At 43.2% G+C, this 25,971-nt stretch overlaps 2 protein-coding genes across 42 annotated transcripts in view; one reads left to right on the top strand and one right to left on the bottom strand.

Annotated features, from left to right (window-relative positions):
* LOC120099897 (uncharacterized) overlaps positions 1 to 25,971 on the top strand; it is a 48,599-nt gene that overhangs the window by 11,691 nt on the left and 10,937 nt on the right. For 2 of the 6 annotated variants that reach the window (XR_015652301.1, XR_015652304.1), the window contains exon 3: positions 5,612 to 5,780. The exons of 3 other annotated variants lie outside the window; for them this stretch is intronic. The gene's annotated coding sequence lies outside the window, so the exon portion shown is untranslated. Of the gene's footprint in view, positions 1 to 5,611; positions 6,095 to 25,971 lie in introns of those variants that run through there. One more of the 6 variants, XR_015652310.1, reaches the window with a different exon arrangement.
* Positions 771 to 24,669, bottom strand: Art2b (ADP-ribosyltransferase 2b). Of its 36 annotated transcripts, none has more exons than XM_087657107.1 (6): positions 24,468 to 24,669; positions 10,658 to 10,736; positions 8,629 to 8,875; positions 4,141 to 4,211; positions 2,968 to 3,661; positions 771 to 1,183 (listed from the first exon to the last, which is right to left on the bottom strand). In XM_087657107.1, exons 4-6 carry the CDS (start codon positions 4,189 to 4,191, stop codon positions 1,101 to 1,103), a joined length of 828 nt encoding a protein of 275 aa, XP_087513233.1. In that variant the 5' UTR covers positions 4,192 to 4,211; positions 8,629 to 8,875; positions 10,658 to 10,736; positions 24,468 to 24,669; the 3' UTR covers positions 771 to 1,100.

Raw genomic sequence — 25,971 nt, forward strand, 5'->3', positions numbered from 1 at the left:
GGGATTGAGCAAGGGAGTTTCCACCAATCAGGATAGGAGTTGGTTTCTGGCCCTGGGAACATGAACTTAGTTTGACCCTGCCAGCAAGACAGAGAAGTTGGCTCTGAGAAAGCTGAGCTCGGACAACTGTCACCTCACAACACATGATGTTCAGCTATTGGGAAGTCCCCAGCTCCCTTAGGGCTGGGACCTTGAACTTAGTTTATCCCTGTGATTAAATGAAGTCAGAAAACAAAATGGCAGTACTTAGAACAAGTCTCTTTTGTTTGTTCCCAACAACCCCTACACATATTCTGAGACATGAGTGCATCCACATCATGCACATACAGTAATAATAAAATTTTATAAATTAATGTCCTTAGTCAGGCAGTGCTAGTGCATGCCTTTAATCCCAGCATTCAGGAGGCAGAGGCAGGCTTATCTCTGTGAATTTGAGTCTAGCCTGTTCTATGAAGCAATTTCTTGTACAGAAAGGACTGATACTCAGAGAAACCCTGACTCAAAAAATTAATTTTCTTAATTATGTCTTTAGGGAAAATCAAGGTTGTTGAACTGACAGGGCTCAGTAGCTGTTGTGTTTCTAATGGGGTAGAGTAAGGAATAGGCTTTACCTGGGTCATGGAATTTGTACTACAAGAGCATCTGTAAGAAATGTGCTCTGTGAACTTTCTCAGCTGCAGAAGTGTGGGCATCAGATCTCACGCTTTAAAAGAGTTTCACAGACAGATAATGCAATCCACAGAAATATCGAGTTAGAGAAAAACAAGCTGCGATTATAAGTTTTTATTTCCTGAGATTGCAAAATTTATCACAAAATGCATACTGTATGTAAATCTCTTATTGCTGACGGAGTAGACAAACACTGCTTCTTTTGATCGTAGCAAACTGTAAAAAGGTAGTATAGTTGAAGTTTAGGTGTAAATTTTAATGGCTGACCCAGTCAGATCCTTGGATGCTTACAGAAGTCGTGCATGCTAGAGCAGACTTTCCCTGACAGGATCCCACCCTCCCCTCCACCACAGATCTTAGACAACCAATCGAGTGCTTGCTCCTTGGCCTCCCTTTAACACTCAGACCCACAAACTGCAGACAGGAGAGGGCTACGGCTCAGCAAGACAAAGCAGCTGGACCAGAAGACTGGTGAGAACCACAAGGAACAGGGATACACAGCTCTCTCTGGTTCCTGAAGAAGGAAAGAGAAAGAGAGGTTTCAGAATGGGATCTGTCAGGATGTGGATATTTCCCCTAAACATCCAGAATTTTAAATATAGCTCAGAACCCGAGAGTAGGCTCTAGAGGACTAGGGTGCCTGGCTAGACTCTTCTAGCACCCTCAGGACTCATAAAGTACTCAAACACCAGGAGAGTGAGCAAATGGATGGATTCCTGCCCCTGCCCAGGTTCTGTGCTCTAAGATACTACCTAGAATACTACTACTACTACTACTACTGCTAATAATAATAATAATAATAATAATAATAATAACAACAACAACAACAACAACAACAACAGTAGAAAGCCTTCCCTGGGCAGAGTCTTCCCTGGCCTTCTAGAGAGTACTACAGGCTTTGCCTTCTTCACCCAGGAAGAGGATTCAGGGTGTGAAACTTCTGAGGGTCTGCTGTTGAAGAGACATATATTCTATGCTAGCTGGTGTGATCTAGAGCTTACCTGAGGCTCTCAGCCTGCCTGTACATGAATCATTTGGCCCAGATGGGAAGCATCCTTCTTGGTGGACACTGTGCCTGGGTAGTTCTCATGCTTTCTCTGGGATTGATCCAAATTCAAAATTTCTCTATGCAAATGCATAAAATCCCTGTGGTCACTTCCCATAGTTCCACTTCGGCCTCCAAGGACTTCTCATGTTTCCAGGAACCTTTCAGGGTGTCAGGGCTACTTAGACATAAGACTGCTCTGTGCTTAGGATTCTAACTGTAAGTTATTTCAGGTTGGCTCCTGGGGCTTTCAGTCAAATGTACCACCCTAGGTAACATTTAGGGGAGTCAGACACTTTCCAGATCCTGAGTGGTGGGCAATAGGAGCCAAGGTCTCTAGACTGGAAGCAAGAGCTTTTTCTGTAAGTATGGAGTCCCTCAAGACTATGAGTTTGGATCAAATGGCTGAGATGTGAGCAGCATTCTTCACATTTAAAATCAAGGGTTGGGGATTTAGCTCAGCGGTAGAACGCTTGCCTAGCGAGCGCAAGGCCCTGGGTTCGGTCCCCAGCTCCGAAAAACAGAAAAAAGAAAAAAAAAATCAAACAGCATTTGTTGAACGATATCTACATGTCAAGCAATATATCTTGAATGCATTTCTTTTCATTCTTGTGACAATACTATGAGAATATTTGTTATTTGGGTCTTTAATACTGAATTGGAAAAACAGAGGCACAGATAATCTGGTAACTTGCCAAGAGTCACACAGAACTAGTGACATTTGAATCAGGGTACCACTGAGTCTGACTCCAAAGCTACGACAGAGAACATGTATGGTAATTTTCTCTGGAAGTACTAAGGAAGGATTACCATAATAAGTGATACCTAAACAGTGCTCTGAGAGGTCACTACCATGATAAAATTGATGGAATCTTTGCTTGCACCAAATGAGATATCTAGTCAAGGGATGAAGAGAACTCAGGCCACAATGCATGATGGGTATACATGCATGGAGACCCCCAAACACAGGCATCTTTAATTTCAAAGGATGGAGAAGCAGCTGCAGATGGTGTTTGTCACTCATCATGAGGAGCCCCTGGTAAGAGATTTTCCTGAAGCTACTCACTGTTTCAACCATTTCTGACGCACTGTCACTGTGCGACATGCCCTTGGCTTACCAGTGCTACCATTCACTGTGCCAGGCACCTTCATCATATGCAAGGTCTACCATGTGGCTTCTGGTAGGGAGCACCCTCTCTCCCATTTCATGAGGTCCCCTGACAGCTCCACCTCAAACACGAGCAAAGTCTCACCTGCGCTGCTGTATAAGCAATTGTAGTTGCTCTTCTTCCTCTTCGGGGAGTCCAGGAAAATTTCGTTGTAGCCTTGTGTCCTGACTTTCTGATATACCTCATAGCCTGGAATTAACACCTCCTCTTGGTCAGGATAGAAAGAGAATTCTTTGATATAAACCCCCAAGCAGGTTTTGATGATGAATAGCGTCCCATCATCACTGAAAAACTCTGGAGATTGAGCTACTGTCTTAGACAATGATGAAGACGTGAACTGCCCGAATCGCACGGAGCCAGCTCCAGTATAGTGAAACCTGGTCTTAGTGCCTCGGTAGACTGAATGACAATCCCCGTTACTCAAAAGCTGAAGAGCTCTTGTTAAGTAGTAATGGAAAGCCTTGTAGTGGAATTGACCAGGATTTTCCTTGAATTCCCTAACAGCTCTGTTAAAATCTACACCGATACTCCCAGTGTAGGCAACTAAAGCCGTTCCATGGAAATCATTGAAACCTTTGGGATAACTCATACTAGGTTTTATGTTGTTCCATCGTTTCTTTGCCTCTTCCCACGCAACTTTTAATTTCTCACTCTTATTAAAGTCTTCCTTTAAAAGCAGGGGTGCCTTTTCCTCCATTTTGTTGACACAGCCCTCATACTGGTCATCAAATGCATTGGGAGCCGTGTCTAGCATCAAAGGCCCTGTCAGCCCAGTCACCTGAAAGAAAGAAGCAGGGTCCTCTGTTACTAGCTAAGCTTGCTGAGTTACCAGCCTGTGCTGAGCGCTGTGGAGCCTGCAGCATCGGATATCACACACTCCAACCTCACACATGGCTCGCACATGGACACAATCTCACTACATCATAAGAAGGACAGAAAGGCAAGGCAGAGATCTCTGATCCTTTCGTATCTAGAGATACTATATTTCTTTCTTTATTCAATTAATTCTTTAGTGAGCACACAAAGCAAGAAGCCTCATCATGACCTTTTCATAGTCATATATCATTGTAGATTGTTCATAGTCACCACACACACACACACACACACACACACACACACACACACACACACACAGAGACCAATGTGATATTATCTTTACATTACCTCCTCAAAGTTCATGCTCTCTAACATCTGCTTCCACAGACTCAACCATGGGAACTAAAGTGAGGTCAACAGGATGTGGGTTGAGAAAATTACCTGCTGAATTAACCACCAAGTTAGGAAGAACTTGCAAATATTTGATGGCATCGTCAAGTTAAAAAAAATGGCTGCAAGCAAAATAAGACAATGAAAGAGACATGCACAGTACACACAATCATTTAACAGTCTGTTCATGGAGGAGCTGGGTTAGTGACTTAATCTCTATGTCAAGTCTGGGCTCCTGCACCCACTGCTCCCAGAATGGCATATCAGGACTCTGTGAATCAATGGGCTTGGGTTCCCTACCAGTGAGGGGCTACAACCAATCCTGGTAACACACAGAGCTGTGCAGCAACACACAGAGCTGTGCAGCAACACACAGAGCTGTGCAGCAGCACACAGAGCTGTGCAGCATGTAGGTTGCCAGGACGTATTGTAGCAGATCTCTGATAGCCGTGCAGTTTACTTTGCACAGATATGTAAACTGCTGTCCATGTTTGATTACCTTGTGGCTCACAGTTGGCTCGCTACCTCTGAATGAAGTCTCTTAATCGTGTAGTATTCACTATGTTCTATGATTGGGTATGGCTGTCCTCCAATGTCCCCAGTGTGCCCACATGGAGGAAGTAAAACCTTTAAGTGGTGAAGTCTACTGGGAAGTGACCAAGTTCTGGAGGGCATCACACTCAGTAGAGATCAATTAAGTGTTGTGGGATCCTACTCAGTTCTTGTAGGAGCAAGGCCGGCCTCAACCTCTCTGGGCTCCTCTCTTGCCATGTCCTCCCTTCTGCACATGGCAGTGGCTTCTCTGCCATATTGTGACTCTTCCAGGAGAGCGCTAACCAGACAGCATCGCCATGATATTTTCACTTTCCAGCCATCAGACACATTCACTTTATAAACTTTGCAGCCTCAAGCATTTGTGAAAGTAATAGAAGACACGAACGGAGGAGATAGCTCAGTGGGTAGAGTTCTCGGCTTGCAAACACAGACCTGAGTTCGATTCCCAGAGCCCTGGGGAGAAAACGGTGTGGTGAATGCACTTGGAATTCTGGAACTTGGAGTTGGAGAGAGATGGATTTGTGAGATCCCTGAGCTTCACTAGAAAGTCAGAATAGCCCGCTTGCTGTGTCTCAGGCCTGGGAGAGACCCTATCTTCACAGAGATAGTGGGCAGTTCCTGAGGGAAGAGAGCAGGGCCGTCCTCTGGTTCCCACATGCATGTACCCACACACATGCAAACACATAGGTGTCATGTACCCCAACACACATAGAGAAAAGGAAGGGTAAGAGACCAACACGGCCTGCCTTAATTAGAGTTGTATCTTATGAATGTTTATTGTTTTCACTGCTTCTTGAGGGTAGAGATTTAAAGTGTCCCCTGGGTTGCAGGTAAAGGAATGAGAAGGAATAATCACTCATCTTTGCCCTGGTACCCATCCCTTCCTTCCTTCCTACCTTCTGTCTTTTGGGGATCCATGAAGACTCTACTTTGTAATCATGTAAGCCTACTGTGTTACTTTCCACAGAATTTCTACGTAATCTGATAAGACAACACTCTCCCCACATCCCGAGGGTGGCAGAGATGAGCTGCACCATGTGGCTAACTCGCTGTCCTTGGGGAGGCTGCACTCCTGGCTCCTCCTCAGCTTGGCTTCTCCCGCCTGAGTCCTTGGGGGACACTGCAGAACCAACAGGGTGAGGCGCTCTGCACTGTACCTTCTCTACACCCTGAGCTTTAAACCATTATAAGATACTGTGAGAGGCTGTGCTCAGCTGCATGAGAGCTAGCTCAGGGTCACCTCTGTTCACACACAGTCACGATTCTCAAGGACACCAAACAGTTCACCTCAGCTTCCTGTCACGATAGATTGGACATCCCAGGGTGATACCCAGTACATGGGAGGCAGAGACATCTCTGCCAGTTGCAGGCCAGCCTGGTCTATACCTTGAGTTCCTGGCCAGCCAGGAATCCAGTGTCACATCCTTCCTTAAATAAAATTTAGAATGGACAGCTATCTATAATAAATTCTTTGCTAAAAAAATTATGTTGGACCAGGCTATAAAACAAATAAAAAAATGTAGTAGAAATTCAATAAAGCCAAAACAAAAACACATCACTATCACCCAAAATAAACCAGGGCTCTGGGGGGCGTGGTTCATCAGTTAAGATCAAGCCCTATACTTCCAGAGGAATTGGGGTCAATTTCCACCACCACCTCAAACAGCTAACAACAGTCTGTAAATCTAGATCTAGGATATTATGTCTCTGGCCTCTCACTCACGTACACAGAGACACACACATGTTTAATTAAGAATAGAAATAGCAATGTTTTGTTGGTATAACTGGGAGGCCTGTTCTTTTCTGAATGGAAATGAAGGGGCAGTGGATCTGGGGTAGAAGAGTTGCGTTTGTGTGTGTGTGTGTGTGTGTGTGTGTGTGTGTGTGTGTGTGTGAGAGAGAGAGAGAGAGAGAGAGAGAGAGAGAGAGAGAGAGAGAGAGAATGGGACAACTGATGGGACAGGAGGCTGAAATCCTGATATATTGCATGACAGAAGAATATATTAATTTAAAAAAATAGAAATAGGAGATGGAGAGACCGTTTGGTGGTAAAGAACACTGCTTGCTCTTCTAAAACCCCAGGGTTCAAGTCTCAGGACCTACATAGTGGTTCACCGCTGTCTGAAATTCCAGTCCCAGGTGTATCAGATGCCCTCTTATGGCCTCTGAGGGCTCTGTGACCATTTGATACACAGAGATACACTCTGACAAAACGCCCATACAGGTAAAAATAAATAAAAATTACAAAATAAAATTTAAAACAACTTTCATGTCTGAAAAATCACAAATGTAAAAGTTTTCATTTAAAATATTTGAATTATAGGCAGGGCACGTAGCTCGGTTGGTAAAGTGACAACCTGACACCCAGGAGTTCCTGAACTGAATCTCAGCACAGTCTAATACTGGCTGTGGTGGCACAGCCTATAATCCCCATCTCTCAGATGTAGAAATGGGAGCATCAGAAGTTCAGCTCACCCTTGACCATGTAATAAGTTTCAGAACACCATAGGCTGTATGTGACCCTGGTCTCAAACAAGACAATTGTGCCAGGTTGGATGGGGCATACTTTTTTTTTTTTGGAGCTGGGGACTGAACCCAGGGCCTTGCTCTTCCTAGGCAAGCACTCTACCACTGAACTAAATCCCCAACCCCATGGGACATACTTTTAATCCCAGCATTTAGAAGGCAGACATAGATGGATCTCAGTGAGCACCAGGCTGCCCTGATGTACATACAAAGCTCCGGGACAGACAGACAGACGCTGCAAGAGAGACCCTGTCTTAAAACCAAATAAAAAAATTAATATAACAAATAATGTATCTGACACGTAATTACAAAAACTATTAATTTAATATTTTTATCAGCCTATACCTTGATTACATCACTCCCAAAATCCTCAATTGACTGTTGGAATTTTAAAATTATGCCACTGAGATACTGGATATTTGTATTCTCTCTATAGAGAAACAACTAAATCATTTTTCATCAATTGCAATGTTCTATCAATTTCTTTTAGCTTCAAGCAAAACTGTGAAGCTTCACATGCCCTTCTTTAAGGAGTCCCAAGACTCCAGCCTTCCTTCCCAAATTCTGTTCTCTTGGATAAACCAGATATGGCCACACATCTGGGATCTCAGCCTTTGGAAGCATCCCAAGTGCCCGGCCCCTTTGGGGTGTAATGAGACTCTAAAACAATAACAATGGTACACTTAAGCTCTGGACAGCAATAGACACACAGGCGAGTTCCTCCGGCCTCATGTACAGACGGGAGCCACTTAGGAGACCGCCATTCCCTTATTGTGGTTCCTAAAGTTTGGTTGTATAAGAAGTTCTCTGGAAACCCGTCATCAAGAGGAATTTGTAGTCCTCGGTCTGAAGGTCATGCGTTTGGTGTTTCTAGTGGGCTTCTTGCTAATTTTTCAGTTTGCTTTTTTTTTAAATAAAGAATTCTTTTTCCTAATTTTTAGTAAGGAATATGCATGTATATCTGGAGGGATGGTGGTGGTGGTATGTGTACCTGAATGCAGTTGCCCTCTGAGGAGAGACGTGTCAGATCCTCTGTAGTTGGAGATACAGGCCCTTGTGAAACGCCTAGCATGGGTGATGGAACTGAACTCTGATCCCCCTACAAGAGCACGTACACGCTCTTAACCACTGAGCCCTCTCCACAAACCACAGGTTGCTTTCAGTAAGTGCTGCACAGCGTAAGGTTCCAACTGACTGGTGCTGAGGATCAAACGCAGAACGTTATGCAATCCAGGCAAGCACCCTCCCAATGAGCCACACCCCGATGGAGAATGAAGCCTCTTTACACAGGGCACATCACCTCATTCCAGCTCTTTCTCTAGCCTCAACTACAACCACCCCTTTCTTGTCTTAAAATGTATGTTTGTCTTAAAACGTGTGCACAGTATGCTCACAGACACATGAGCATATGGAAGCCAGAGGCTAATTCAGGTCTATTGTCCCCCATATTATATTTACCTGAGACAGTCTGTCACTAAGCCTTTGAGAAGGCCTTTGCTTGCTATTTGATCTATGGAGGCTACGTGTAGGTTTCCAGGGAGGGGTGCAGGAGAGACCAACCAGTTGTCCCGGAATCTCTGTCACCGGAGCAGATGAAGCCCCAAACTTTCTTCTGTCCCCTCCTCAGCCACAGATGCTGCTCTTGGGCCACTGAGTTCCTTGGGAGAGCCTGGGTAAATGTTGGGGAAGGGATGGCCTTCTGCCTCTTTGAACCAAAGAAAAATAGCACATTATTGCTCATCTGTATAGTCTTGAGAACGATTTATGATAGCCATACGCGAAGTTTTGAATTAATTCAAATATACAGCAAGCCAAGGTAAAAGAGTACATGTCAGGTAACAGTCGGATAGATAGATGACTGGCTGGATAGGTGATAATTAAATAACTAGATAGAAATATATGATAGAGAAATAAAGATAGGTAGAAACACATCATTAAAATGCATGTTCAAAATATGCAGCAGAGATCAGCTGAGGAGTGGAAAGTGAAGCCCCTTTGCACAGGGCACATCTCCACTTTCGAGTTCTTTCTTCACCCTCAGCTAGAACTACCCCTTTCTTGTCTTCTACAAAATTTTTAAAGACGTACTTATTTTATTTATATAAGTACACTGTAGCTGTCTTCAGACACACCAGTAGAGGGCATCAGATCCCACTACAGATAGTTGTGAGTCATCATATGGTTGGTGGGAATTGAACTCAGGACCTCTGGAAGAGCAGTCGGTGCAGTTAACAGCTGAGCTTTCCCTCCAGTCTCCTTTCTTGTCTTAAAACGTAGGCTTCAGCACTCTATTTTGAAGGCAGCAAGTCTGAGAAATCCCAGATGCCAGAGCCAGCAGAAGGAATCTGTCAGCACAGGGACTTTCTCACTCAGGACACATGGCTCAGCCAGCCTGGGGTGGCTTTTCAATTCACTTCTCCCCTCTCTAGTTCCTCAGAGTGGTTGATCCAAATGTCTGTCTCTCACAAGACTGCTGTCCACTTCCCCATGGGACAGCTAGGTACAGCCTCAGTCCCTGGCACCGATGCCCTCACAGCCCATAGACTGCAGATGTGCAGCATGAGTCACTTCTGCCCCAGTATGAACTTGAATTTGTGTCTGCTAATTAAAATTCCCCTAGAAATCTGGGTAGCTAACACCTTGGACCTCAATAGAAACATCCACATTGTTGTGTTTTCTTTCACCCCATCCCACTTCCCTCCCTCCTCCCCACTCTCCATCCCTCCTGCTCTATATCTGCCCTCAATCTCCAAGATCCTACACTGAAACAAAAATAAGCCAATGTTGTCAGCATGGAGGAGACCTGGTTCAGGAGGACCTTGTGTTCTGTGTCAGACTGGGCTACAGGGCAAGAGCTTCCTTGAAAACACTTAAATTAAAATCGAATATATAGCCAGGCAATGGTGATGCACCCCGTTAATCCCTAGCATTCAGGAGGCAGTGGCAGGTTGATCTCTTGGAGTTTAAGTCCAGCCTGATCTACAGAGGTTGCTCTAGGACAGCCCAGGCTACATAAGCAAACCCTGTCTGGAAACCTGCCCCTCCCCATAAAAAGAGATAACTAAAGCATGCAAGAGGATAGAAGGCAACGTTTGCATGGACCTAGGGGGGAATGACATTGATTAAGGATATCCATGTTCTAGCTTGAAAACCCAGCAAGAACAGGAAGGGAAAGGTCTAAATAAACAAGAGACTGACTGTGTACACGGCATTGCATCCTGCAGGAACTGGGAGGTAAACTCTATGGTCCTTCATTATATTTTTAAGTTTCTAGAAACAGTTACAGCCTCATGCCTGTCCTGCCTTTCTCTGGATCTGACCCCATCTCCTACCTGGGCAATTTCTTACCCAGAGCTGACCTTCTGACCTTAACCCTTAAAGCATGGATCCCGCTGCTATGCCCACACTAGCCCTCAGATTTTTCTCAAGTCCCCTCTACTTTAGAGACCTTCCCCTTCACAGATCAGAGTTCAGAGTTGTTAGATACCTGAGAAGATGTTTGGCAGCTGGGTCTCTGTCCTCTTCTAAAAGCAGGTGTTGCAGAAGTCAGTGCTAGGCCCTTTATACTGTGGACAACGAGCTTTCACTTTCAGGTTAGACATCCAATAGTTTCTGACCAACTTAAATTAGGTAGGTTGCATTTCTTACTGTATCCTTTCCATTTTCCATCACTTTTTTGTTCTAAGATATTTAGTTTTGCCTCTGTGTAAGACAAGGATCTATTAGCCCAGACTGGCTTCTAACTCGCTATGTAGCTGATGATAACCAGAACTCCTGATTCTGTGTGTGTGTGTGTGTGTGTGTGTGTGTGTGTGTGTGTGTGTGTGTGTGTGTGTCTGTGTGTCTGTGTGTCTGTGTGTGTCTGTGTGTCTTTGTGTGTGTGTCTCTGTGTGTGTCTGTGTGTGTGAGTCTGTGTGTGTGTGTCTGTGTGTGTGTCTGTGTGTGTGTGTCTGTGTGTCTGTGTCTGTGTGTGTGTGTGTCTGTGTGTGTCTGTGTGTGTGTGTGTCTGTGTGTGTGTGTGTTTATATATATATGTTATGTCGATACTGGAGAAGCAGAAGTTGGTTGACTTTTGCTGTATGCACTAGTTCCACAAATTATGTGGAACCCTATTGTGGTAGTTCATACCTTAATCCTACCACTTGGGAGGCTGAGGCAGAAGAATATCTATGAATTTGAGACCAGCCAGGATATACACAGTGAAACTCTGGCAGCAAAACAAAACTACCCCCATATTACTGAGGCTTTGGGGGACCTAGGGAAAGGTGAAGAGAAGTGAGCAATCGTAAAGTTCAGTTTTGGACCCTTAATTGGTCCTGGATACAATTTTCCCATATGACTAGAGCACATGAACTAAGTGTTACCTTAGAGTTTCCTCTGGGAACTACCTGCTTCTTTCAATCCTAGATCCTTACAGTGAACCCATTATCTCCCTCGGCCTTTAGACCCAGAGAATAGGTGACATTGTAGATAAAAAAACACAGTACTCATCAAGAAATTACATATCAGGAGAGTAGAGACCATAGTTCATCAGTTAGGATCATAAACTGTTCTTCCAGGGGGCCCAGATACAATACCCAATACCACATACTGTCTCACAAATTGTCAGAATATCCAGTCTGAGAAGATCTACCTCCATCTTTTGGTCTCCATGGACACAGTGTATACATATGGTTCACTCACATACAGGCAGTTAAAACAACCATACACATAAAAACAAATAAGTTTTACAAAGAAAATGAAAAGATAAATGAATTGTGATTTGGCCAGAGTTGATTGAAAGCATGTTACCACCCACCTACTACATAACAAATACATACACATGTATACACATGCACATTTGCACACACACACACACACACACACACACACACACAAATCAAACATCAGATATTGGAAAGAATGTAGAGAAAAGAATCATTGTACACTATGATTGGAAATGTAAATTGGTAAAACTTTATGGAAAAAGCAAACAAACAAACAAACAAACAAACAAACAAAAACACAGTAACAGACCAGGTGGCCAAAAGCCTATAGCCTCCTGTTCTACCATGTGTAGGAAAGATATATTTAAAAGAGAGAGAGAGAAGTTCTACTCTGGCAATACCCTGGGACCTTTTGTGCATCCAGCTTTCGTCAGTGAACTTTCACATAAATAGAACTTGGAAGAGTGTGTGCTCGTGCTGATGGATATTTGGAGGAAACTCAGTTTCTCAGATCCTACAAGTGAAAAATCTAACTTCCTCCTCTTATTTCCTTTCCCCTATTCTTCTCCCCTCCCCCCTCCACCATGTCCTCCTCCTCTTCCTTGTCCTTTTTTGGAGACAGGGTCTTTCTATGTTCCCCGGATTGGCTGGAAAGTCTTGTTCTCAGGCCTCCTCAGTGGCTGAGACTATAGATATCATTGCTCCTGGCTCTAAGTCTCCCTTTGCTCTAGTCCTATCTAACAATCTTAATTCAGCAGACGTCTGTGTCTTGGCTTGTTCTAACACTATTCTATAACACCATGACATGCTGGACAGAACATATCACTGTATGGTCCTGATGTTCGATAGTGAATGAAAGACACAGTCCTCCTGGCAGAGAAACACCAACCTGAAAACTCTGCCAGTATTCTCAAGTGCGGTGACCTATGTGCCTATAAACCCACCACTCTTGAGGTGAAGGTAGGTAGATCAGGAGTTCAGGGACAGCCCTGACTACATAACATGTTTGAGACCAGCCTGGACTACATAAGACTCTATCTCAGAAGTAGAGAAAAGAAAAGTAGGAAGGATGAGAAGGAAGGCTACTGTAGCAAAAAGGTGCTCAAAGCCTAAATCAGAAACCTCTGAGGGACAGAGCAAACAAAGCCTTCATATGCCAGGGTATGAGAAAGAGGAAGGTGGCTATAAAAAGGAGGGGACAAAAATGTGGTGAAGGTATTTAAAATTCACTATGCTGTATCACGCACACGTCAACCACATGGTTGGTGGTCAGGCGCAGGAGAGTGGAGTTTGGGTGCTTCAAGGTTGCAGGCAACTAGATTGTAAGAAGTTCACATCAAATTTGGCTCAAACCTCGTCTGTCTGACATCAGAACTTTTGATCAGCCTTGTGAGCCCTCTTGCTCTGGTCTTACTCAGAGGGGCAACCTTTTATAAGTTGGGGTAAAGAGGAATCTAAAGGAAGAGCCTCTCTTGGTAGTGGTGTTCTTGGAGGACCACTTGGCGCATCTATTTATGTGCTGAGGCCATCCTGGGCTATAGGAGGCCCTCAGATGCAGTCAGTGTCTTAGATATAAGATGCAACCGGATAACAGAGACATTTGAAGAAAGCAAAACAAAAGAACTCAAAGGAAGAATTTATGTCATGAGTGCAGTGAACTAAGTTGGGTGGGCTTATTGATAGAGTTGGTGAGAAGGGAGCTTCAGCTGAGACACCCACCCACCATGCCAGCACCTAAGAGGTGAAGGCAAAGAGACCAGGAATTAGTTACTGCTCCCGACTCCACTACATTGTAACATCAAGGCCAGTCAGGGTTACACAGACCCCATCTTAAAACAATCAACCTTCTGAAACAGCTTGTCATTTTACCTTATCATTTCCTTCACAGAAGCACTTCCTGGACACCTTATCTACAGAGTCAATTTGAGTGTGTGTGTGTGTGTGTGTGTGTGTGTGTGTGTGTGTGTGTATGTGTGTGTGCCTCTGTGTGTCTGTGTCTGTGTCTGTGTCTGTGTGTGTGTCTGTGTGTGTGTCTCTGTGTATATGTGTCTGTGTGTGTGTGTCTGTGTGTGTCTGTGTCTGTGTGTGTCTGTGTGTGTGTGTGTTTATATATATGTTATGTCGATACTGGAGAAGCAGAAGTTGGTTGACTTTTGCTGTATGCACTAGTTCCACAAATTATGTGGAACCCTATTGTGGTAGTTCATACCTTAATCCTACCACTTGGGAGGCTGAGGCAGAAGAATATCTATGAATTTGAGACCAGCCAGGATATACACAGTGAAACTCTGGCAGCAAAACAAAACTACCCCCATATTACTGAGGCTTTGGGGGACCTAGGGAAAGGTGAAGAGAAGTGAGCAATCGTAAAGTTCAGTTTTGGACCCTTAATTGGTCCTGGATACAATTTTCCCATATGACTAGAGCACATGAACTAAGTGTTACCTTAGAGTTTCCTCTGGGAACTACCTGCTTCTTTCAATCCTAGATCCTTACAGTGAACCCATTATCTCCCTCGGCCTTTAGACCCAGAGAATAGGTGACATTGTAGATAAAAAAACACAGTACTCATCAAGAAATTACATATCAGGAGAGTAGAGACCATAGTTCATCAGTTAGGATCATAAACTGTTCTTCCAGGGGGCCCAGATACAATACCCAATACCACATACTGTCTCACAAATTGTCAGAATATCCAGTCTGAGAAGATCTACCTCCATCTTTTGGTCTCCATGGACACAGTGTATACATATGGTTCACTCACATACAGGCAGTTAAAACAACCATACACATAAAAACAAATAAGTTTTACAAAGAAAATGAAAAGATAAAAGAATTGTGATTTGGCCAGAGTTGATTGAAAGCATGTTACCACCCACCTACTACATAACAAATACATACACATGTATACACATGCACATTTGCACACACACACACACACACACACACACACACACACACAAATCAAACATCAGATATTGGAAAGAATGTAGAGAAAAGAATCATTGTACACTATGATTGGAAATGTAAATTGGTAAAACTTTATGGAAAAAGCAAACAAACAAACAAACAAACAAACAAACAAACACAGTAACAGACCAGGTGGCCAAAAGCCTATAGCCTCCTGTTCTACCATGTGTAGGAAAGATATATTTAAAAGAGAGAGAGAGAAGTTCTACTCTGGCAATACCCTGGGACCTTTTGTGCATCCAGCTTTCGTCAGTGAACTTTCACATAAATAGAACTTGGAAGAGTGTGTGCTCGTGCTGATGGATATTTGGAGGAAACTCAGTTTCTCAGATCCTACAAGTGAAAAATCTAACTTCCTCCTCTTATTTCCTTTCCCCTATTCTTCTCCCCTCCCCCCTCCACCATGTCCTCCTCCTCTTCCTTGTCCTTTTTTGGAGACAGGGTCTTTCTATGTTCCCCGGATTGGCTGGAAAGTCTTGTTCTCAGGCCTCCTCAGTGGCTGAGACTATAGATATCATTGCTCCTGGCTCTAAGTCTCCCTTTGCTCTAGTCCTATCTAACAATCTTAATTCAGCAGACGTCTGTGTCTTGGCTTGTTCTAACACTATTCTATAACACCATGACATGCTGGACAGAACATATCACTGTATGGTCCTGATGTTCGATAGTGAATGAAAGACACAGTCCTCCTGGCAGAGAAACACCAACCTGAAAACTCTGCCAGTATTCTCAAGTGTGGTAACCTATGTGCCTATAAACCCACCACTCTTGAGGTGAAGGTAGGTAGATCAGGAGTTCAGGGACAGCCCTGACTACATAACATGTTTGAGACCAGCCTGGACTACATAAGACTCTATCTCAGAAGTAGAGAAAAGAAAAGTAGGAAGGATGAGAAGGAAGGCTACTGTAGCAAAAAGGTGCTCAAAGCCTAAATCAGAAACCTCTGAGGGACAGAGCAAACAAAGCCTTCATATGCCAGGGTATGAGAAAGAGGAAGGTGGCTATAAAAAGGAGGGGACAAAAATGTGGTGAAGGTATTTAAAATTCACTATGCTGTATCACGCACACGTCAACCACATGGTTGGTGGTCAGGCGCAGGAGAGTGGAGTTTGGGTGCTTCAAGGTTGCAGGCAACTAGATTGTAAGAAGTTCACATCAAATTTGGCTCAAACCTCGTCTGTCTGACATCAGAACTTTTGATCAGCCTTGTGAGCCCTCTTGCTCTGGTCTTACTTAGAGGGGCAACCTTTTATAAGTTGGGGTAAAGAGGAATCTAAAGGAGGAGCCTCTCTTGGTAGTGGTGTTCTTGGAGGACCACTTGGCGCATCTATTTATGTGCTGAGGCCATCCTGGGCTATAGGAGGCCCTCAGATGCAGTCAGTGTCTTAGATATAAGATGCAACCGAATGAACAGAGACATTTGAAGAAAGCAAAACAAAAGAACTCAAAGGAAGAATTTATGTCATGAGTGCAGTGAACTAAGTTGGGTGGGCTTATTGATAGAGTTGGTGAGAAGGGAGCTTCAGCTGAGACACCCACCCACCATGCCAGCACCTAAGAGGTGAAGGCAAAGAGACCCAGAACTTAGTTACTGCTCCCCACTCCACTACATTGTAACATCAAGGCCAGTCAGGGTTACACAGACCCCATCTTAAAACAATCAACCTTCTGAAACAGCTTGTCATTTTACCTTATCATTTCCTTCACAGAAGCACTTCCTGGACACCTTATCTACAGAGTCAATTTGAGTGTGTGTGTGTGTGTGTGTGTGTGTATGTGTGTGTGCCTCTGTGTGTCTGTGTCTGTGTCTGTGTCTGTGTCTGTGTGTGTGTCTGTGTGTGTGTCTCTGTGTATATGTGTCTGTGTGTGTGTGTCTGTGTGTGTCTGTGTCTGTGTGTGTCTGTGTGTGTGTGTGTTTATATATATATGTTATGTCGATACTGGAGAAGCAGAAGTTGGTTGACTTTTGCTGTATGCACTAGTTCCACAAATTATGTGGAACCCTATTGTGGTAGTTCATACCTTAATCCTACCACTTGGGAGGCTGAGGCAGAAGAATATCTATGAATTTGAGGCAAGCCAGGATATACACAGTGAAACTCTGGCAGCAAAACAAAACTACCCCCATATTACTGAGGCTTTGGGGGACCTAGGGAAAGGTGAAGAGAAGTGAGCAATCGTAAAGTTCAGTTTTGGACCCTTAATTGGTCCTGGATACAATTTTCCCATATGACTAGAGCACATGAACTAAGTGTTACCTTAGAGTTTCCTCTGGGAACTACCTGCTTCTTTCAATCCTAGATCCTTACAGTGAACCCATTATCTCCCTCGGCCTTTAGACCCAGAGAATAGGTGACATTGTAGATAAAAAAACACAGTACTCATCAAGAAATTACATATCAGGAGAGTAGAGACCATAGTTCATCAGTTAGGATCATAAACTGTTCTTCCAGGGGGCCCAGATACAATACCCAATACCACATACTGTCTCACAAATTGTCAGAATATCCAGTCTGAGAAGATCTACCTCCATCTTTTGGTCTCCATGGACACAGTGTATACATATGGTTCACTCACATACAGGCAGTTAAAACAACCATACACATAAAAACAAATAAGTTTTACAAAGAAAATGAAAAGATAAAAGAATTGTGATTTGGCCAGAGTTGATTGAAAGCATGTTACCACCCACCTACTACATAACAAATACATACACATGTATACACATGCACATTTGCACACACACACACACACACACACACACACACAAATCAAACATCAGATATTGGAAAGAATGTAGAGAAAAGAATCATTGTACACTATGATTGGAAATGTAAATTGGTAAAACTTTATGGAAAAAGCAAACAAACAAACAAACAAACAAACAAACACAGTAACAGACCAGGTGGCCAAAAGCCTATAGCCTCCTGTTCTACCATGTGTAGGAAAGATATATTTAAAAGAGAGAGAGAGAAGTTCTACTCTGGCAATACCCTGGGACCTTTTGTGCATCCAGCTTTCGTCAGTGAACTTTCACATAAATAGAACTTGGAAGAGTGTGTGCTCGTGCTGATGGATATTTGGAGGAAACTCAGTTTCTCAGATCCTACAAGTGAAAAATCTAACTTCCTCCTCTTATTTCCTTTCCCCTATTCTTCTCCCCTCCCCCCCTCCACCATGTCCTCCTCCTCTTCCTTGTCCTTTTTTGGAGACAGGGTCTTTCTATGTTCCCCGGATTGGCTGGAAAGTCTTGTTCTCAGGCCTCCTCAGTGGCTGAGACTATAGATATCATTGCTCCTGGCTCTAAGTCTCCCTTTGCTCTAGTCCTATCTAACAATCTTAATTCAGCAGACGTCTGTGTCTTGGCTTGTTCTAACACTATTCTATAACACCATGACATGCTGGACAGAACATATCACTGTATGGTCCTGATGTTCGATAGTGAATGAAAGACACAGTCCTCCTGGCAGAGAAACACCAACCTGAAAACTCTGCCAGTATTCTCAAGTGCGGTGACCTATGTGCCTATAAACCCACCACTCTTGAGGTGAAGGTAGGTAGATCAGGAGTTCAGGGACAGCCCTGACTACATAACATGTTTGAGACCAGCCTGGACTACATAAGACTCTATCTCAGAAGTAGAGAAAAGAAAAGTAGGAAGGATGAGAAGGAAGGCTACTGTAGCAAAAAGGTGCTCAAAGCCTAAATCAGAAACCTCTGAGGGACAGAGCAAACAAAGCCTTCATATGCCAGGGTATGAGAAAGAGGAAGGTGGCTATAAAAAGGAGGGGACAAAAATGTGGTGAAGGTATTTAAAATTCACTATGCTGTATCACGCACACGTCAACCACATGGTTGGTGGTCAGGCGCAGGAGAGTGGAGTTTGGGTGCTTCAAGGTTGCAGGCAACTAGATTGTAAGAAGTTCACATCAAATTTGGCTCAAACCTCGTCTGTCTGACATCAGAACTTTTGATCAGCCTTGTGAGCCCTCTTGCTCTGGTCTTACTCAGAGGGGCAACCTTTTATAAGTTGGGGTAAAGAGGAATCTAAAGGAAGAGCCTCTCTTGGTAGTGGTGTTCTTGGAGGACCACTTGGCGCATCTATTTATGTGCTGAGGCCATCCTGGGCTATAGGAGGCCCTCAGATGCAGTCAGTGTCTTAGATATAAGATGCAACCGGATAACAGAGACATTTGAAGAAAGCAAAACAAAAGAACTCAAAGGAAGAATTTATGTCATGAGTGCAGTGAACTAAGTTGGGTGGGCTTATTGATAGAGTTGGTGAGAAGGGAGCTTCAGCTGAGACACCCACCCACCATGCCAGCACCTAAGAGGTGAAGGCAAAGAGACCAGGAACTTAGTTACTGCTCCCGACTCCACTACATTGTAACATCAAGGCCAGTCAGGGTTACACAGACCCCATCTTAAAACAATCAACCTTCTGAAACAGCTTGTCATTTTACCTTATCATTTCCTTCACAGAAGCACTTCCTGGACACCTTATCTACAGAGTCAATTTGAGTGTGTGTGTGTGTGTGTGTGTGTGTGTGTGTGTGTGTGTGTGTGTGTCCTGGCTCTCTGCACAGAATGAGTGTGTATGTATATTAATGATCCACAACTGATAAAGGAAGAAATAATGGAATGACCATTAATGATGGCTGAAACAGCTTGTCATTTTACCTTTATCATTTCCTTCACGGAAGTCCTTCCTGGACACTTTATCTACAGAGTCAATTTGAGTGTGTCTCTGTGTGTCTGTGTGTCTGTGTGTGTCTGTGTCTGTGACTGTGTGTGTGTGTGTGTCTGTGTCTGTGACTGTGTGTGTGTCTGTGTCTGTGTCTCTGTATATGTGTGTATGTGTCTGTGTCTGTGTCTGTGTCTGTGTGTATGTGTCTGTGTCTGTGTGTGTGTGTCTGTGTCTGTGTCTGTGTGTCTGTGTCTGTGTCTATGTGTATGTGTCTGTGTGTGTGTGTCTGTCTCTGTGTGTGTGTGTCTGTGTGTGTGTCTGTGTCTGTGTGTCTGTGTCTGTGTGTGTGTGTCTGTGTCTGTGTGTATGTGTCTGTGTGTATCTGTGTGTATGTGTCTGTGTGTATCTGTGTGTATGTGTCTGTGTATGTGTCTGTGTGTGTGTGTGTGTGTTTGTGTCTCTGTGTATATGTGTCTGTGTCTCTGTGTCTGTGTGTCTGTGTGTCCTGTCTCTCTGTTTGCACAGTATGCTCACAAACACATGAGCATATGGAAGCCAGAAGCTAATGTCAGGTCTATTGTCCTTCACATTATATTTACCTGAGACAGTCTGTCACTAAGTCTTTGAGAAGGCCTTTGCTTGCTATTTGATCTATGGAGGCTATGTGTAAGTTTCCAGGGAGGGGTTCAGGAGAGACCAACTAGCTGTCCTGGAATTTCTACTGTCACCTGAGCAGATGAAGCCCCAAACTTTCTTCTGTCCCCTCCTCGGTCACAGGTGCTGCTCTTGGGTCCCTGAGCTCCTTGGGAGAGCCTGGGTAAATGTTGAGGAAGGGATGGCTTTCTGCCTCTTTGAACCAAAGAAAAATAGCACATTATTGCTCATCTGTATAGCCTTGAGAACGATCTATGATAGCCATATGTGAGGTTTTGAATTAATTAATGAAATATAAAGAAAGCCAAAGTAAAAGAGTACATGTCAGGTAGCAGTCGGGTAGATAGATGGGTGGATAGATAGAAAGATAGAGAGATAGGATAGATAGATAGATAAAGATAGATTGAAAAATATCAAAATGGATGTTCAAAATATCCACCAGAAATCAGCTGGAGAAACTCCATTGAGGCCCTGTAGGGATCAAACTCTCTCAACATAAATAGTAAACTTTGTTTATTTTAACAGGGGTAAAATAGAAAGTCTAACACATATGAAAGGAGGGGCTAGAGAAATGACTTATCAGAAAACATAACTTTGATTCCCAACACCCATGTTGGACAGCTCATAACCACCTTTAACACTCCATCTCCTAGAAATCGATGTACTTTTCTGGCCTCTGTGGATACCACTGTCTCCATACACACATGGAATACACAGAGAGAGAGAGAGAGAGAGGGAGGGAGAGAGAGAGAGAGAGAGAGGCAGAGACAGACACAGACACAGACACAGACACAGAGAGACAGAGACAGAGAATGAATTAAATTAAATATGAAAGGGTACTAGATATCATCAAAATGTGCAGCAGGTGTCACAAAGCAGGAAGAAAACATTTTACCATAGAGTCACAATGTTCAAAGGGCTGTGTATACATGTAACATTATGCTTTGCAGTGTGATTGGCTACAGAAGGTTAGTTATCGAGTATGACTGACCTAGGTCATTGGTTTGGCCCCTGGGGACTAAGGCAGACAAGATCCTAAGGACCTGGGTTTCTTTACTCATCATGACTCCTCGTTCTATGGCAGGGTGTATTCCAGGTCATAGGGGCCATCTATGTTCCAAGAGGCATGACATAACATAGAAAACCAAGAAGAAAGAACAAACAACCAGTCTCTGAGGGGTGAGGCCTGAAACTTGGTCATATAGCTATACCTAACTCTAAGGGAGGCACAGGCTCAGGTTCCATTTCTAGCCTCTGCCTGCCCCTCTATATGTGCAGTGTGTCTCCTCTACATCCATTAGCCAGAGATCACTAGGACCAGGAAGCTAAAGAGGGTCCAGGGTGGAATTTCAGGAATAAGTGTTGGTTGATTGGTTAGTTTGTTGTTTGGAAACAGGTCTCAACATAGCCCAGATGACCTAGCTCATATCATATAGCTGAGGATGACCTTAAACTCCTGATCTCTCGCCTCATCACCCAAGTGCTGGGATTACAGGTGCTCACCAACAAGCCTGGGGTGGGGGTGGGGGTGTTATTTTTAGTAGTTGCTCTTTTTGTTATTATTGCTGTTTGTTCTCATGTTTTGTTTGGTTTGGTTTGGTTTGGTTTGGTTTGGTTTGGTTTGGTTACAAGGTTTCACTCTATAGCGCACTCTGGACTAGAACTCAGTATGTGTCACTTGATGGCCCCAAACTTGAAATGACAAGCATTCTAACCCCCAAAGTCTATTTTAATAAACAAAGAGTATCAGTAAAAGTAATCACCCAGGTAATTAATTATTAGGAGACAGAAATATTTTTCCTTCTTCAGTGAATAAAAAGCAGTTGCAAAGCCACTCACCAATATGAAACTGAACTTAGGGAAAAGCAGGATACATGTAACAATCACACCAAGGCAGTCAAGTACAAGAGGCTGTATTTGAGCAAGAAAATACCACCGGGTGGTAACTCAAGCCTAGGGCAAAGAGAATGGTCCTAGAAACAGCAGATGTGTAGCTTATTACGACAGACCATGTAAACATACTTTGTCCTCTCTTTAGCATTTCTGAAAGGCATAGATTGTGTTAGAACACTATCACTGGGTATTAAATGGGAACAATAAATATCAATTATGGCCCTGGGTCCAGCTGCACAGTATGAGTTGCGGCTTTGTCCCCGAGTCCCCAGCACTTCAGAGATGATGGCTGGGAAGATCCTGTGATGGATTTGACTTAACAGAGGTGTCGGAGGAGCTGAAGCGCCTTCCCTCCAGCAAGAGCTGCATAGGAGGCTTGGATTTAGAGGGGAAAAAAAAAACTCCTAAGGCTACAGCTCAGTTAGTAGGGTGCCTTCTTAGCACAGCATGTGTAGATCCCACACTCATAAACGTGCCACACAAAAGTGCTGGAAAATCACTGTGCTCACTGAGCAACTCTGAATGATGGAAGAGAGCACTTGGTAATAAATGCTTTCCCAAGCCCGGCATTGTGGCACATGCCTTTAACCTCGGCGCTTGAAGGTGAGACAGGTGAATCTCTGAGTCTGAGGCCAGCCTGGTCTATAAAATAAGTTCCAGGACAGCCAGGGCTACACAAAGAAATCCTGTCTCAAAAAGCAGATAGATAGATAGATAGATAGATAGATAGATAGATAGATAGATAGATAGATGGATGGATGGATGGATGGATGGATGGATGGATAGATAGATAGATAGATAGATAGATAGATAGATAGTAGATAGATAGATGATAGATAGATAGATAGTAGATAGACAGATGATAGATAGATAGATAGATAGTAGATAGATAGATGATAGATAGATAGATAGTAGATAGACAGATGATAGATAGATAGATAGATAGATAGATAGATAGATAGGCAGACTTTCCCCTTTTTGCACTGGATGGTTATTATTCTTTCATTAAATAGTAGCCCACTAATCACCCACAGTGGCCAGTTCAATGAGACATCACTAATCCTGCCTCATTCCTTGTATTTTCTCTACCATGAGCCTTGCTTTCTGGAATTAAACCCACAAATAAATTATTTGAATATAAATATTTACTTTGAACTCTACTTTCAAGGAACTTAACTAACCAATTGATTTATTTTATTTAAGGATAATCTCAAGTACTTTCCAAACAGAGGAAGTTTGAAAATATTGTATTTCTACATCTGAAAATGTTTCTATTCTATCTCATGCAACAGTGTTTAGTTGGGTATAAGATTGTGGGTTAAAAGTAATTTCCCCTTAGGAAAATTGTGCAGAGTATTGAGCTTTCCTTTCATTTTAAGCACTGTTTATAAAAAGTCTATATTAGAATCCAGTCGGGTTTATATTCTTTACAGATTTTGGTTTCCCCTTCTCTATTACCCTCTGGAAGTTTCCAGAATATTCTTTAGATTTCTGAACTTTTACAGTGATATATATTGAGGTGAATGAGCCTTTAAATTATTTGTTCTGAGAAATTGATAGATCCTTTTAACCTATGACTGAATTTTTAACATCAAGGAAAATTGTCTTTGTTATTTGGTAATATCTTGTTTTTGGTTTTTGTCCTCTCTCCCCGCCGTGTGTGTGTGTGTGTGTGTGTGTGTGTGTGTGTGTGTGTGTGTGTGTGTGTGTGGTGTATGTGTCTAAGAATCAAACCCAGAACCTTCTGCTATATTTCCCTCTATTTCCTCCTCCCAACCCCCGCTTTCTCTCTCTCCCACCCCTGTCAGGGTCTCACTTACATAACTCTGGCTGGCCTAGAACTCTCTGTGACCTTAAACTCTTAGAAATCCTGAGTCTGTCTCCCAAGTGCTGGAATTAAAAGCATGCACCATCATGCTGTGGGTTTTTTGTTTTGTTTCTTGTTGTTGTTGTTGTTTCGTTTGTTTTTCTCTGTAAGGAAGTTATTTTATTGGAAGAAGTCCTTCTAGGGTCAATGCTTTATTTCTAATATTTTTCTTCCCTATCTTGTTCTTAGTTTTCTTCCCCTCCAGTGTGGTGTGTGTGCATGTGTGTGTGTGTGTGCCTGTGTGTGTATGTGCCTGTGCATGTGTGCCTGTGCTTGTGTGTGTGTGTGTATGTGTGCCTGTGCGTGTGTGCTATTCCTTGTCCTTGTTCTATGTTCTATTCACCCAGATCTACCTTATGTTCTCTTATGTCATTAAAAGTTTGGCAAATTATTTAGCGCTACACAGAAGATTGAATCTAATGTCTCATTCATACTAGGCATACATTCTACCACTGAGCTACAGTCCTAGCCTTTGACAAATATTTTTAATCTAAGACACCCTCAAGGCTTCTAATCTTACCTTTTCTATACACCACCATCAACATGTCAAGCTCTTGATTTTCTTTAAGGCAGTTCTGGTTTCATAGACAGGTGGAAAGGCACAGACACAAACACCTCATAAACCTCAAACCCCTACAATGGGAGAACCTCCCCCCGTTCTTATACAGCATCCTGTTATCATTCTACATTGATGTCTTCGTTAAGGCTTCTGTTGATGCAGTGAAACACCATGACCAAAAAGCAAGTCGGAGAGGAAAGGGTTTATTTCCATATTGCAGTTTATCATCAAAGGAAGTCAGGTTAGGAACAGGTCAGGAATCTGGAGACAGGAGCTGATGCAGAGACCATGGAGGGGTGCTGCATACTGGCTTACTCCTCATGGCTTACTCAGTCTACTTCCTTATAGAATCCAAAACTCCCAGTCCAGAGATGGCACCACCCACAGTGGGCTGGGGCCTCCCACAATAATCATTAATTAAGAAAATGCTTTGTAATATTTTCCCCATCACATTGATGATGGTATTAATGTTGGTTCTATCAAAGACTATTAGCCAATAGCTGCTTAAATAACTCCACTGAGTGGAGAGGGTTCATTGAAGAAACTGGAATTGCACTGACACAGATAACATTAAGCAAGCAGCAGGGAAAGAGTGTCTAGAGAGCTTGAGAAATAGGAGCCCTTGACAAGGATTCAGAAGACAGAAAAGGTACTTACTAGAAACCTTGCATTCAACTTTGTCTCTCTGACTCTGAATCTCTGAGTCTGACTCTCCGACTGCCCAAAATGTTCATATGACAATTTTTATAATAATGACAAAATTTGCTGTGTAGCAGTGGTCCATACCTTTAAACCTAGCAGTCAGGAGGCAGCAGCATGTGGATCTATGTGAGGTCAAGGCAAGCCGGGTCTACAGAATGAGTTCCAGGACAACAGGACAACCAGGGCCACACAGAGAAACCCTATCTTGAAAAACAAAACAAAACATAAAGTAAAAAAAATCCAAAGCATCATGAATGCTTAAAACCAGATTACATAGTCATTAAATGATGACTGTGGGGTTAGAGGGATGGCTCCATAGCTAAGAGCGCTGGCTGCCCTTGCAGAAGACCCAAGTTCAGATTCCTACTCAAAACCATCTGTAACTCCAGTTCTGGTGGATCTGACGCCCTCTTCTGGCCTCTGTGGGTATTTCATGCACACAGTGCACAACGTATGAGCAAAACACTCATATATACAAAATAAGTAAATCTTTTTAAATTTTTTGTCATGGGGGTGGGTACTGGAACTCTGTGTCGATCAGGCTCAGTGAGATCCTCAAGCTCATGGAGATTCTCTTACTTCTGCGTGTGCCACTACACCTGGCAAAAGAAAAGAAATCTTGAAAATGAAGAATAAGGCTCGGACCGTACGCTCGTACTGTAGTTTAGTGGTAGAACACTTGCCTAGCATATGTGAAGCCCTCAGTTAAATTCCCAACACCAAATGAGTAAATGCAATGACAACTATGCAAAAACAAACAAAT

This window comes from Rattus norvegicus, chromosome 1 (genome assembly GCF_021556685.1).
Source record: "Rattus norvegicus strain SHRSP/BbbUtx chromosome 1, alternate assembly SHRSP_T2T, whole genome shotgun sequence".
Classification (NCBI taxonomy): domain Eukaryota; kingdom Metazoa; phylum Chordata; class Mammalia; order Rodentia; family Muridae; genus Rattus; species Rattus norvegicus.